At 37.9% G+C, this 13,186-nt stretch overlaps 2 protein-coding genes across 3 annotated transcripts in view; one reads left to right on the forward strand and one right to left on the reverse strand.

Annotated features, from left to right (window-relative positions):
* The first annotated feature begins 2,283 nt into the window (after positions 1–2,283).
* rnf145a (ring finger protein 145a) overlaps positions 2,284–13,186 on the forward strand; it is a 71,091-nt gene continuing 60,188 nt past the window's right edge. The window contains exon 1 of one of the 2 annotated variants that reach the window (XM_053682242.1): positions 2,284–2,490. The gene's annotated coding sequence lies outside the window, so the exon portion shown is untranslated. The remainder of the gene's footprint in view (positions 2,491–13,186) is intronic. The other variant, XM_053682243.1, reaches the window with a different exon arrangement.
* Positions 8,777–11,998, reverse strand: LOC108269219 (E3 SUMO-protein ligase ZBED1-like). The gene is made up of 2 exons (XM_017474938.3): positions 10,918–11,998; positions 8,777–10,268 (listed from the first exon to the last, which is right to left on the reverse strand). Exons 1-2 carry the CDS (start codon positions 11,573–11,575, stop codon positions 9,667–9,669), a joined length of 1,260 nt encoding a protein of 419 aa, XP_017330427.1. The 5' UTR covers positions 11,576–11,998; the 3' UTR covers positions 8,777–9,666.

Consider the following 13,186-nt stretch of genomic DNA (forward strand, 5'->3'; position numbering starts at 1 on the left):
ATTTCTTCCACTCCTTCACGGCTGAGTCCTTTAATACCATGGTATTTTTCAGCTGATTTAACTATTATTTTGATCTTTTCCGTCTTTCTCTCTGTCTGTGCTGAGCAATTTATAACCTCAATCATAAACAACACAAACTCATTCTTGCTCATAATTAGCATATCTTTCTATACCGCAATCTTTTCACAACTCCCGCAAGGTTATTTTCTGGTTTGTAGATCTTCCTTTCACTGGACACTTTCTTTACTGCTTCCGTATACGTTATTCCTTGCAATGTCTTCACTTGTTGCACCGCCACTGCCTTCTTACTGGCTTCACAGCCACGGTAAGCTGAGCTATGCTCTCCTCCACAGTTGCAGCATTTGAGCTTTACTCCATCTCCACACCTCCCGTACTCATGTTCGCCTGCACACCTACCCCATCTCTGTTTGCCCTTACATATTGCTGCTACATGGCCGTATTTTTGGCATTATAAGCATCTCAATGGTGGAGGAATATATGGCCTGACTTCATAGCTCATGTATCCTATGTACACCTTACTTGGCAGTCTTGATTCATCAAAGCTAATCATCACAGCCAGACTGTCGCATTTCTAGTTGTTTTAAAGACTTTTACTTCTAGTACTTTTGCCCCTGAAACACTGTATTTTATTTGTTCCTCTGTAACACCTGTAGGTATTCCTGAAATGACTCCTTGAACCCATTTTTCATACCCAATCAACGAACAATGAACTCTCTCACCATCTATTTTATTCAGTTGCAGAGATAATTTTATGATCACTTCGTCTTCCTCTTTCTGTTTTGTTGCTAAGCTAATACTTTGCTCGCTATCTGTCTCCTCTGTGTTAGACGTTCTCTTTTCTTTTTTTTCCCTTTTTCTCGATCGTACTATGTTCCATACACTCCTATCTCTCTCGCCATCTTCTTCAAACCCCATCTCACTTCCTGACTCGTCACTTCCTTCTGCCATCCCCTGCTCAGTCACAGCTATTGCCAAACCGGCTCTCCCCTCACACACACACACACACACACACACACACACACACACACACATACAAACATGTGTTGTGAAGATCAGACTTTCATACATCCCTGTTTTTGAATTAAAACAGGGTGCTCACTCACACCTGATTGTCATCCCATTGATTGAAAACACCTGACTAATTTCACCTTCAAATTAACTGCTAATCCTAGAGGTTCACATACTTTTGCCACTTACAGATATGTAAAATTGCATTATTTTCCACAATAAATAAATGAGCAAGTATAATATTTTTGTCTCATTTGTCTCATTTGTTTAATTGGGGTCTATTTGTCTACTTTTAGAAAATCGAATGATGTTTTAGGTCATATTTATGCAGATATATAGAAATTCTACTGGGGTCACAAACTTTCAAGCATCACTGTATAGTGTCATATTCATCTTTTGATCTCAAACCCAAATGTCTTCAATGTATAGCAAAAACAATAGAATTGGCCTTGCTGTTTCAATACTTTCAGAGGGAACTGTATTTAGATTTTTCTAGTACTCCTAGAAACAATTTGTGTTTATGGACTCCTGGATATGGATAATCACTCGTGTTTGTATATACTGGGCTTATTTTATTATTTTATTTATTTATTTTTTTTGGAGTGCATGTTTATAAAGTCGTAAAGTATGACAATAATGAAGACATAATTCTGCTTTGTTTGGATCTCTGCATTTTTGATTTTATAATTTTCTTAATTCTTTTCTAATAATTTTGCATTCTGTATCCAACCACTTATTGTTGGTTGGATTTTTTAAAAAAAAAAAAAAACAACAACAACAAAAAAAAACTTTTGGTTTGTTTCTAAATCTGAAATCAACAAATTAGTGCAGTCCTAATGAAAATATTGTTTATATTCATAACTGCAAGATTGATGTCTTTATTATGTCTACTGTAAATGTATGTGTCCAGAAAGGTGTCTAATAAATTTCATGGCTGCTGATTGCTTTCTAGAAATTTTTGGTGCTGTTTTGGGCTGTGGTCTCTGAATGTTGTATTTACTGGGCTGTGTGTGTACAGTGGGGTTAGTTCCTGTCTTTTTAATGAACACCGTAATTGTAAAGAGGGGTTAGCGGCTTAACAGTGAATGTGCTGACATAGAAAGGGTCTAAATCTGTTATCATATAATCTAATGTGCTGTTGCCAAGAGGTGAGCAGAACTGTCCCAAAAAGTCTCCTCATGTCCTTCTGTTGACAATGTACAGACCCAGGCTTTGACAGATCTGCAGCCCCCCCCTTACGATTATGCGCATGCTCAGTAGCGCCCCTAATTCGTTTACTTCTCTCTCTCGAATGGCTGCGGGATGAAGCGAGCAGTTTCGACGTATCAGTGTTTTTTCTCGCAATGGATGTCGCTTTTGTGAGTCCTCTACGCGCTATATTGCCTTTCAAGCATGGCTGATATTCGATCGGAGAAACGTCGCGAATCGTAACCTAGAGGACTTGCGGTTGTTATTGGTTCTGTAAGTGGACTTAAATTTATTTTATTTTTTTTATTTATTTTTTTTTTTTTGTGGTTCTGCAAAAATGCTTGATTCAGCAGGGACTAGCAGTGCCCCCATGTTTGGCTTTGTTATACGACTGGGTTACTAGAGTTCATATGAGCATCTCCAGAGAAGACGCATTATAACGGTATCAGGCCATTATAATACTGAACATGTTAGACCATTATTAGACCATTATATTACCATTTTGCACGTGCTAAATATGACTTAGGACTTACTGATAATCGAGTAGTACTCTGTATTTCACCACAGAGAGCACACTGGTTCATCTTTCTTTGCGTTTAGCCCATGTCTCATGATTTTCTTTTGACACGGCGTGCCGATATGCATATGCTGTTTATTTGAAGTACCGCAACAGGGGTATTCTGCTTCAGATTCCCCTACAGTTGGAAGGTCGCACCTCATGAATTTTTAATGATTGCGAGGTTATTGGCGTTCATTGGCATTTTCTGACTATGGAGCCCAAGGCATCAGGTAAAGAGCAATAAAAACTCGGCGAAATCCCCAGCGATAAATCTCTGCAATGTGGCATTAACATCTACAGTATGATCTTCGTATGATCTTGGCTGGACAATGATAACTGAAGGTGGTACCACTTTCAGTGTTAATCAAGACTCATAACACTTATAATGTAGGCAGTGCTGTATTAATATCAACAATGTCGGTACGTTGTGTTAACTACACATCTGTAATACTGAGCAACTATAAAGCCCCACTATACAAACCATGCAAAACACGGAAGGGCAGTAGTGGCTCAGTGTTTGAAATGCAGTACTATTGATGGGGAGGTTTCAAATCCCAGCAAATCCCATGTGTTGGGCCTTGAGCCTGGCCTGTAACCCTCTCATTTCTAGTGGTGTAGTACTATGGCCCTGACCCCAGGGTTTTCCTAAGCTAGAGTACACATTCTCTCTATTGTGTGTGAAAATGTAAATATATTTGGTGTGATTTCATAACTTTGTATCTCTATGAAATTCCCTTCTTTATTTAAAAAGAACGATGTTCCCAAACCTTTTGGGCAGACAGCCCTAAATGGACATAATTTTCTGTGACGCCAAGGCTTGACCACCCTACATAATAATATAGGACTACTGTGTTATTTAAACTTTTGTTAGTAACAATGTAAGTGACTAAAAACAAGAATTAATTTAACTGACTTGTGAGTTTAATTGAAAGTGTTGCACAGTTGCAGGAAAATAATCCATGCCTGGGTAGTGTGATATGGCCTGATGCGAAGAAGAGGGACCTTGTTTATAGTAGGCGTGTGACTTTTTGTGTGCATGCAGAACCAGCAGCAACATGAGAGACATTGCTTACATCCTCACTGCATAATATGTACATCCACAAGATTTAAATGTGACATTCACTACATCAGTGGTTCTCAAACTTTTAAGCCAGTGACCGCTAAACTAACATTGACTAGAACTCGTGACCCCCACCACCACAGCATACACAAACAATAAACAAAAAGTTGTTTTAAGTCCTTCACAACATTTTAAATATATTGCATCCACTTCCACTATATTTACTGTATATAAAATTAATTTAGGCTTATCTTTCATTGGCATGGGTGCACTTGTTTTTCAGAGCACAAAAGTTTAATCTGTGGCATGATGGTGGATATGGGTACTTGCAGATCATCCTCAACAACAAGATGTGATTTGGTATTTATTTGTCATGTACAATATGTAACGGTAGGGTTGCACGATTATGGCCAAAATAATAATCCCGATTATTTTGATCAATATTGAGATCTCGATTATTTATCACGATTATTCATTGATTTTAGGGACAACATATTTTTATTGCACTTTCACATTTAAATAAACAGACCACTGCTTTCACCTCTATGTTGTGCTACATTCCTGCTAATGTACAAATCTTTAACAGTGTTTACAGGAGGAGAGACGCAAGACAATTTCTTTGCTCCTAATTACAAAAATTTAGGAGCACAGTTGAAGTTTAGGGGGGTTTTTTGTTGTTGTTTTTTACATTTTTTTCTTTATTTTTATTTTTTAGAGATGGTAACGTTAATGTGCCACAATATAAGTAAATATAAGTATGCATGAGAAAACTTGAGCTGGACAATTATGACAGAATTTAGGAACATAGTGTGAGCCAAGACACATTAATTTGCCTTCTGATAAACTAAATTAAATATTTTCAGTTAGTTTTACAGACTGTATGCAAAAAACAATTGTTAACCTGTTCCACCTTGTAAACAAATACAATATATATATATCAGTGTTCAGTATTTGAAGTCTGCTAATCTTAAATATATTTAAAGCTACCCTATTAGACATTTTCCACTGTCATGGTTCTGGGCTGGAGTCAGTTCTCGTACCACTCTGCGTATATTGTGTACGTATCTGAATAATCTCATATAGATGTGATTGGGTGAGTTCATTTACCTGCCAGATGCAAAGCGCTTTAGTTTAATGGTGTTCATTAGGGATGCTCCGATCAGGATTTTTATGACCGAAACCTATCCAGATACCAATCATTTTTTGTTTAAGCTTTAATCAGGAAGTCTATCATAAACAGTTAAATGTAAGCTCTCTGCTCATGGTCACTGTTAATTGAGTTAAAATAATAGCAGTGAGATACTGTTGGTTAATTGATAAATAAACAAGCATAAAATATTTATTTTTAAATATGTTAAACAATAGAGTCCTAATTAAAAACAAACTAACAAAAGTATGATCCATATTAGGAAAAAGGCTAATAGCTTTCTAAGGAAATAGCGAACTAAGCTTAATGTCAAATTGATATTAAATGCAACCCATAGCAATTAAACATCATTTAATTTAATTTAATTTCTCATTTTATTTATATTTAATGAAGTTATTATAATCTATTATTTTATATTAAATGATTTATTTATAACTAGCACATTTTCTGTCTTTATATTTTAGTAGTTTTATTTTTGTTTGTTTATCAGTTTTAGATCGGTTCCCAGTACAGTGTCCATGTTGATGGCAATATTGTGATAATATTGTGTTTTGGGGGGATTAAATCAAAAGGTGGAAACTGGAATTGACTTTTCTAGTGATATCTGGCAACTGTAAGTTTAAATGAAGTTAGTGTTAGTGAAGGAGAGTGAAGTGATGGTGAAGGAGAGTGGCAGCGTACTGTATGTTTACAGACGGAACAGTTGCTACTCTTGATTATGATTGGTGAGGAATTATTTAATAAAGAAGTTTGAATTAAACCCACCTTGTAGCATTAGCATTATTATTAATTTACTCCGCGTGAAGCCGCTGTGTCTACACGGGCAGGTGCAAGTTTAGGCCATTTTGCACGATCAATAAAAGATGGCGGTTGTGAGATCGGAGAGTTGAGAGAAGCATATGATGTACAGAGTTACTCTCTTCATCATAATGGCTTCTCTGCAGTATTTACACACTTGTTTGGTTGACTGAGGAGATGAAAAGCAGTGTGAAAGTAACTCTTGTGTGGTGTAGATGCGTTTTGGACTTCCTGTAGTTTTTATTCCGATTGTATTATACAACTCCAAACAGGTCACTCACACCGGTGCAAATAAATATTTATTCACAGTCGCACAAAGTACTATTCAGTCACAAATGCGAGTGAAATGGTCGCACTGTAGAACCCTGAATTTATCTGCAAAGTTTTTTCCTGTTTGGCGTGATGATGTTTAATGACACCACAACCTCTGTAGTGCATTTTAGCATCATGTTAGTTTTATGATCTCTCCTCACGCAAAGTGCTGCCTCTTGCAGCGAAACTGGCCGCTCGAGCCCTAAAATGCTAACCCGTTTCCGGGTTTTGGCATTACAAAATGACGTCATCCCTGCACTGCTCTATGGCGATTGGCTACAAGTTTAGGAAGCGCTTGATTTGATCTGCAGCTGAGTTTTCTATCAGCGGAGGACGAAATTTAAACGTTAATTTTGCAGTCGATCATGTTCATTTAATCGTGGGCAGTCAAAATTGTAATTGCGATCGATATCCGATTAATTGTGCAGCCCTGTGTAACGGTGGAAGAAATCTGCTTGCACAAATATGTGGATCCAAATGGAAGCAGTACATCCATTGCCACACTGGATCACCCGGGGTCTTGCTTTTGTGTTTAGTAGAGGTACACGGTTCAGGCGACTCGCGTAGACTGTCCACAATTTCCTCAAAATTTTTAGACTTGCAGATTACAAATTTATCCATTTTTGCAGTTGCGATTTCCACGTAGCTGTAGTGATAACTAGCACGCAGTCGCCGCATGGTGACGTCATATCTCAGAGTCACAAAGTATTATTTAACATTTTTTAAAAAAACACTCGTCACTTATGTCTTTAGAAATCAGAAAACATTTATTTGTAATCTTAACTTTTAATATAGAAGAATATTTATTGTAATCAGAAAATACAGAAACTTTATTTTTTCAAGCCATCTTGCAACCCCTTGAAATTATTCCATACAAATTAGATTGTAAAAGGTTTAGCGAGTTTTTGCCCAGCGACATTAAACATGCCGACAAGCTCACTCGTAAAACTTTTCGCTGCCGTCATGAGCCCCATCTCAAGTAAAAAAAAAAATCCTCTGACCTACCCCTGCCTTACATTCCTGTGTTGTAAAAGCTAAGGTATGTGCCAGTTCTGTGCACTGCTTGAAAAATATTCATGCTGATGTCCTGATGCTGTCAAACCCCCTATCTCCAAGTACAGAAAGATCACCTTTTCACAAATCTACCTAATCTGATCTTGTTTGTCTAAATGGAATATTTTTACTTCATGATGAGTTGTTATAATATTATGCCACCACAGGTACACATTCATAGGTTTAGTAAGGTAGGACTATCCTTTGGGGATATATTTTTCCAGCACAGTTCAATCGTTGTACTCAATTATTCATAATTTCAGATGGTGATCATGATCACTCATTGTTTTTGGTATCAGTATCACATATCAGCAGACAATGGTGAGTTGTTTGAAATAATTTGATCCTCTTCCTGGAACATGATTTCACTGATGGGCACAGTTTTCTTCCCGTCCTGACTCTGTCCAATGGCTGATGGACATAATAATGGACATAATAATAATTACGATCGTAAGGGTGTACTTACTTTTTCCACAGAAGAATAACACTTAATGATATTACTGTTGAATAAATGATTTAAAATGCTAATTTTCCTTGTGGTTTTGTTCAAGTATATCAGCTTCATTAATAGGCACTGTTTCAAAGAAGATCAAATGTTTGTTTGTCCAAATATGTCAAAAAACAATTCCCATGGGGTGTTCTTATTTTTTCACATGACTGTACATTTAATTACCTAAATTAATAACATGCATATGCCGATCAACCATAACATTAAAACCACTGACGGGTGACGCGAATAACTTTGATTAGCTCGTTACAGTGGCACCTGTCAAGGGGTGGGTTACATTAGGCCGCAAGTGAACAGTCAGTTCTCAAAGTTGATCTGTTGGAAACAGGACAAATGGGCAAGTGTAAGGATCTGAGCGATTTTGACAAGGGCCAAATTGTAATGGCTAGACGACTGGGTCATCTCCAAAACAACAGGTCTTGTGGGGAGTTCCCGGTATGCAGTGATTAGTACCTACCAAAGATGGTCCAAGGAAGGGCAACTGGTGAAGCGGCACAGGGTCATTGTCACCAAAGGCTCATTGACGTGCGTGGGAAGCTAGCCCTTCTGGTCCAATCCCACAGAAAATTGTATACTGTATCAAAAAATTGGTGCGAAGAATAATGCTGTTTATCATAGACTGGTGTCAGAGCACACAGTGCATCACAGCTTACTGCATATGGATCTGCTTAGCTGCTGACCAGTCCGTGTGCTCGTGCTTACCTTTGTCTACTGCCGAAAGCACCTACAATGGGCACGTTAGCATAAGGACTGGACCAAGGAGCAATGGAAGAAGGTGACCTTGTCTGATGAATCACGTTTTCATTTACATCATGTGGACAGCTGGGTGCATGTGCATTGCTTACCTGGAGAAGAGATGGCATCAGGAGGCATTATGGGTGGAAGGCAAGCCGGTGGAGGAAGTGTTCGGCCGGGATGTGGATGTTACTTTGACATGTACCACCTACCTAAACATTGTTGCAGACCAAGTACACCCTTTCATGGTAGTGGTATCCCCTAGTGGCAGTGGCCTGGTAATATATGTGACTTGGTGACTTGGTTTTTATAAATATATATATATATATATATATATATATATATATATATATAAAACATATAAAATATTAGGGCTGGACAATATGGCCAAAATGTATATCACGATATATTTCTTAATTTCAGTCGATACGATATGAACAATATAAATCCTCAGAAAAACTGCCAAGGACGCCCACAACAGATGTCTGTACCTTCAAACTTCTGTAATCTTCTCCTCCTATAAAACTATATAATTATTTAGAAATAAAAATGGCACAAATAAATGAACGTTCACCTTTTATTTGAATTTAACCTTCATACAAACAAGAAATGTGAAATCACCGTCAAATAAACATAAAACTCTCACCTTTGTCAATATTGATATCTTTCACTTTAAACTACAACATAGGCTGTTTATTTTATTCTTATAGACTGAAATTAAAGTGCTTCAGCCAGGATAAAAAAAATATGAAAAATGAGAGATGCTGAAGAAAACAGAAAGTGTGAGCAATAACAACTACACGTGTTGCTGGGGCAGGGACATTGTTGGGGGTTGATGACACCCTATGACAGGCTCTAGAGGTTTCTGGCAAGAAATACAAGCTGGTCTACATTATCTGGCTTCAAAGATGCACTTTTACATGTGACAATATTGCCACCTGTACTAAAAACCCTCTCAGAGGGGGTGCTTGTGGCTTGAATACACTAGTAATGTTTTGCCAGTTGGCTTACTCTGGGGAAGTTCTTATGAGAGACTTTCCACCAATCCAGAGATTTTGAGTCATTGTCAGCATCTGGAGACAGAAGGTAGTTGCTGAGCTTCCTCTCTACTGCCTGCTGTACACTCAAGCCTTCTGTGTTGGTACTGGTGGACCTGTTTGAAAAAAAGCTAGCCAGAGACCACTTTGTTTTCTTGGCTGGTGTCACTGCTGCAGAAGCATCTCCCATGACGTCTTCTCTGGACTCCTCTTCCCTTACCAGAACAGCTCTCTCTCCCTTCAGCATCTCCAACACAGCTTTCTCTTTGATGTATTCTCTCTTCTCCTCCTGAGTGTACTGAAGTTGAATCTTGGGTCAACGAGGCATGCCATGTCAAGTAGATCATCTGAGGCTGGGTCATCATACTTTTCATTCAGGTATCCCATCACTGTTGTCTTTATGGTCCTGGTGAGGTCTGTGTCATCCTCTGCTTCCTTTAAGATGGAGGTGTTGAAGAGATGCATCACTGGTTTTAGGAATGACACACTGACATGGGACTCACCGGACAAGGCATTGGTGAATTCAAGGAGCGGGCTTAGAGCTGCATCTATAGACTCTAAAACGTCCACATCTTGCCAAGTAGGAACCAGCGACCTGGTCTTCTTGTCTTTTGAGAGGACCTCTGTGATGGCCCGTTTCTGCTCTAGAACCCGCCTCACCATTTGTTGACGGGAGCCCCATCTTGTTGGGGTTTCACTGATGAGCTTGTGCTGTGGCAAGTGATACTCCTCCTGAGCAGCTGCAAGGTCCCATTTCTTCTTCCAGGAATAGGAGAAGGCAGCCACCACCTTTTTACAGACCCCAACTGCTCTGTCCACTCGCTTGTCTTGGTGAACTTTCTCTGTACACAGAGAGAGAAAAAAATATTGCAATATATAGTTCTCATTTGTATTTTAACTACAAAATTTTATTTATTTATATTATTCTTACAGCAAAATCACAATTCTTCTGCTTATGTACATTTTGTTTTTATTTCACACCTGATTTGGCAAAGTAAACATCTGTTTCCATGCCAGTAAAACACCTTTGAATTTTATTAATATAACTGTTGTGTGTATAAATCCATACAAATATGTATGTCTTAATTGAAGAATAAATTAATAGCCTATTCAGTCACTTAAACTGGGGGAATGAAATCACATGAAATCATAGCCTACACAACACAGAGCACCTCAACTCAAGTGTTTTAATTATCGAATCAAATGCACATTATAACACATGCTCAGTGAACTTCTTATGACATGGCATGCAACAACCACATAGCAAGCATACAATTGTGTGAATATAAACATACTATAAACAAATATAAAGAATATAAAAATAGCTATCAAAAACATACAAGCACTGATAAGCTACATTTAGGTTAGGCCTATTTTGTGTTAAGCATATCGCCTATTTGTTACGGCAATGATTGTAGTAATATATACTCATGCCATAAGCAAAATAACTTTACATAATACTCAAATGTATATTAACTGTGTATAACTTACCAATAGCGGAGTTCAGTCGGTACCCGAAGCATTGTAGCCTTCTCCATCTGTTCAACTCAGCGGCTTTGATGATATTGGTCCCGCTATCTGTGGTGATGCAGACCTGGCGCTCCTCGCTGAGTCCCCAGGAGGCGAGCGCGTCCGTAGGTCCGGCTGCAATTGCTTCGCCCGTGTGATCCTCGGGAAAGTAAACCAGGCTTGACCACAGGTCAGCTGTGGTTGCAAAATATGACCCTGACTTCAGTTGCTCCTGCACCCTTTCCCTAACTTCACCGTAAAGTGTAGGTATAGCTCGGCGGGAAAAATATTTCCGGCCAGTGAGCTCGTATCTGCGGTCGATGACGGACATCATTTTCCTGAAGCCCACATTTTCTACCGTACTAAACAGCATCATGTCCTTAGCCAAAAAGTTTGTGACAGCCTTAGTAATGTCATGAGGCATGAATGCAGCGATCTGCGTTTGCTGCATCGGTTTCTCTTTTGACACAGCTGGTAATGGGGATGTGGGTCGCGGTGATATTTCAGAGACAGGTTGGCTTAAACCTTTATGATGCCTCATCTTCTGACTCTCAGAATATTCTATCGGGTGGAACTGCTTCAGATGGTGGAACAGATTTGATGTGTTCCCGCTGCTAGTTGGCACCACTCTCCGGAACATTTTGCAGCGCACTGAAACCTGAAGTTTATCAGAGCTTAGATAGCCAAACCACTTCCATACCACTGAATTAGTCTTTCCTCTCTTATCGACTATTTCGTCTGCTTTGTCTTCACTTGTGGAAGCTCGCTCAGTCACATTTGTATTGCGGTCAGGGGTACTAATTTTATAGTTAAAACTTGCCGTGTTGGAGCTTAGCCTAACACTGCCGAGCACTGGCTGCGTGCCTGTGGTTTACGTCATCACGCATGTAGCTAATTGTGTTCTGCTCATTCTCCTCGGCTTGAATACAACGAACTGACTCCTGCGCCCTGAACGTCAGTCAGTGACAAATGTTTTAATGTATATCGAAATATCGGAAATGTGTTTAAAAATCATATCACCGTTGTTGAAAAAATTTATATCGCGATATATATTGATATTGAATTATTGTCCAGGCCTTATATATATATATATATATATATATATATATATATATATATATATATATATATATATATATATATATATATATATATATATATATATATATATATAAATAATGCGCCGATACCGATTATTCAGAGTGATATCGGCCGTCGATACCGATAGTTCTGCCTTTTATGCCTACGTTTATATTAATAATAAATAATTTCTCAATTCTGAAGGAAATGCAAATAAAAACTTTATTCTCTCCATTTCAAGAAGTTGTTTCACAGTAACTGGTCTCATAAACAGAAAACATATTACCCAAATTAACAGTAACACATTAACTAAATTCTGAAGATTAAAGTAAGATTTCTTAACTTATTGAATGTTATTAATTCATATTAACAGAATTAATTGATTGAATTCCAAAAAACCTCCTGTTAAGCACATAATGGAGGCTAAGACGCATGCAAATGCAGGTAAGAGCTTTGTTAGAGTAGAGTCAGGCAGACAAATCCAAAAGGTGAGACAATAGCATAGTCAAAAACAGGCAATGGGTCAGGCGATTGGCAAACGGGTGTAAACAAGGCTAAACAGAATCGAAGAATGAGGGCAAGAATAAGATCAAAACTATAACACATGAAACGAGGAACAACCAGTTGGTATACTGAAAACTCATGTAATACTTTACAAAGTACAAAGAGACACAAGGGGTTTAAATGACAAACGTAATCAAGTGTGAAACAAAACGGCTGACACAAACGACACATAGGGAAACAACCAATGACAATACAGGGGCGGAGACAGGTCAGAAATCACACAACACACGTGAGAAGTAAACAAAGTCAGTGTGGGTCTGAAACCCAAAAGCGCGTGCTTGCCCTTCAGAGAGCGTTGCGTGCTCCAGCGCTTAGCGCAAGGGGAAATCATGACCGACTCACATTCACTCACTACAAACAAAGGCATTTCTACTTCATCATTGAACCTCAAACTATATATAAACTTCATATATAATATAAACTTCATATATAATATAAACTTTATATATATATATATATATATATATATATATTATTTTTATTTTATATTTTACATTTTATATATACATTTATGTATATATTTTATGTATATATTTTATATGTACATTTTATTTTGTATTTTATGAAGTTATTATAATATCTTTTTTATATTAAATGATGTATTTAT

The sequence above is a fragment of the Ictalurus punctatus genome, chromosome 8 (genome assembly GCF_001660625.3).
Source record: "Ictalurus punctatus breed USDA103 chromosome 8, Coco_2.0, whole genome shotgun sequence".
Classification (NCBI taxonomy): domain Eukaryota; kingdom Metazoa; phylum Chordata; class Actinopteri; order Siluriformes; family Ictaluridae; genus Ictalurus; species Ictalurus punctatus.

Coding starts and splice junctions, on each gene's coding strand:
- LOC108269219 (XM_017474938.3), bottom strand. CDS start 11,575: ATGTTCCGGAGAGTGGTGCCAACTAGCAGCGGGAACACATCAAATCTG. Junction 10,269..10,917: donor CCGACTGAACTCCGCTATTG/GTAAGTTATACA, acceptor CTCTGTGTACAG/AGAAAGTTCACCAAGACAAG.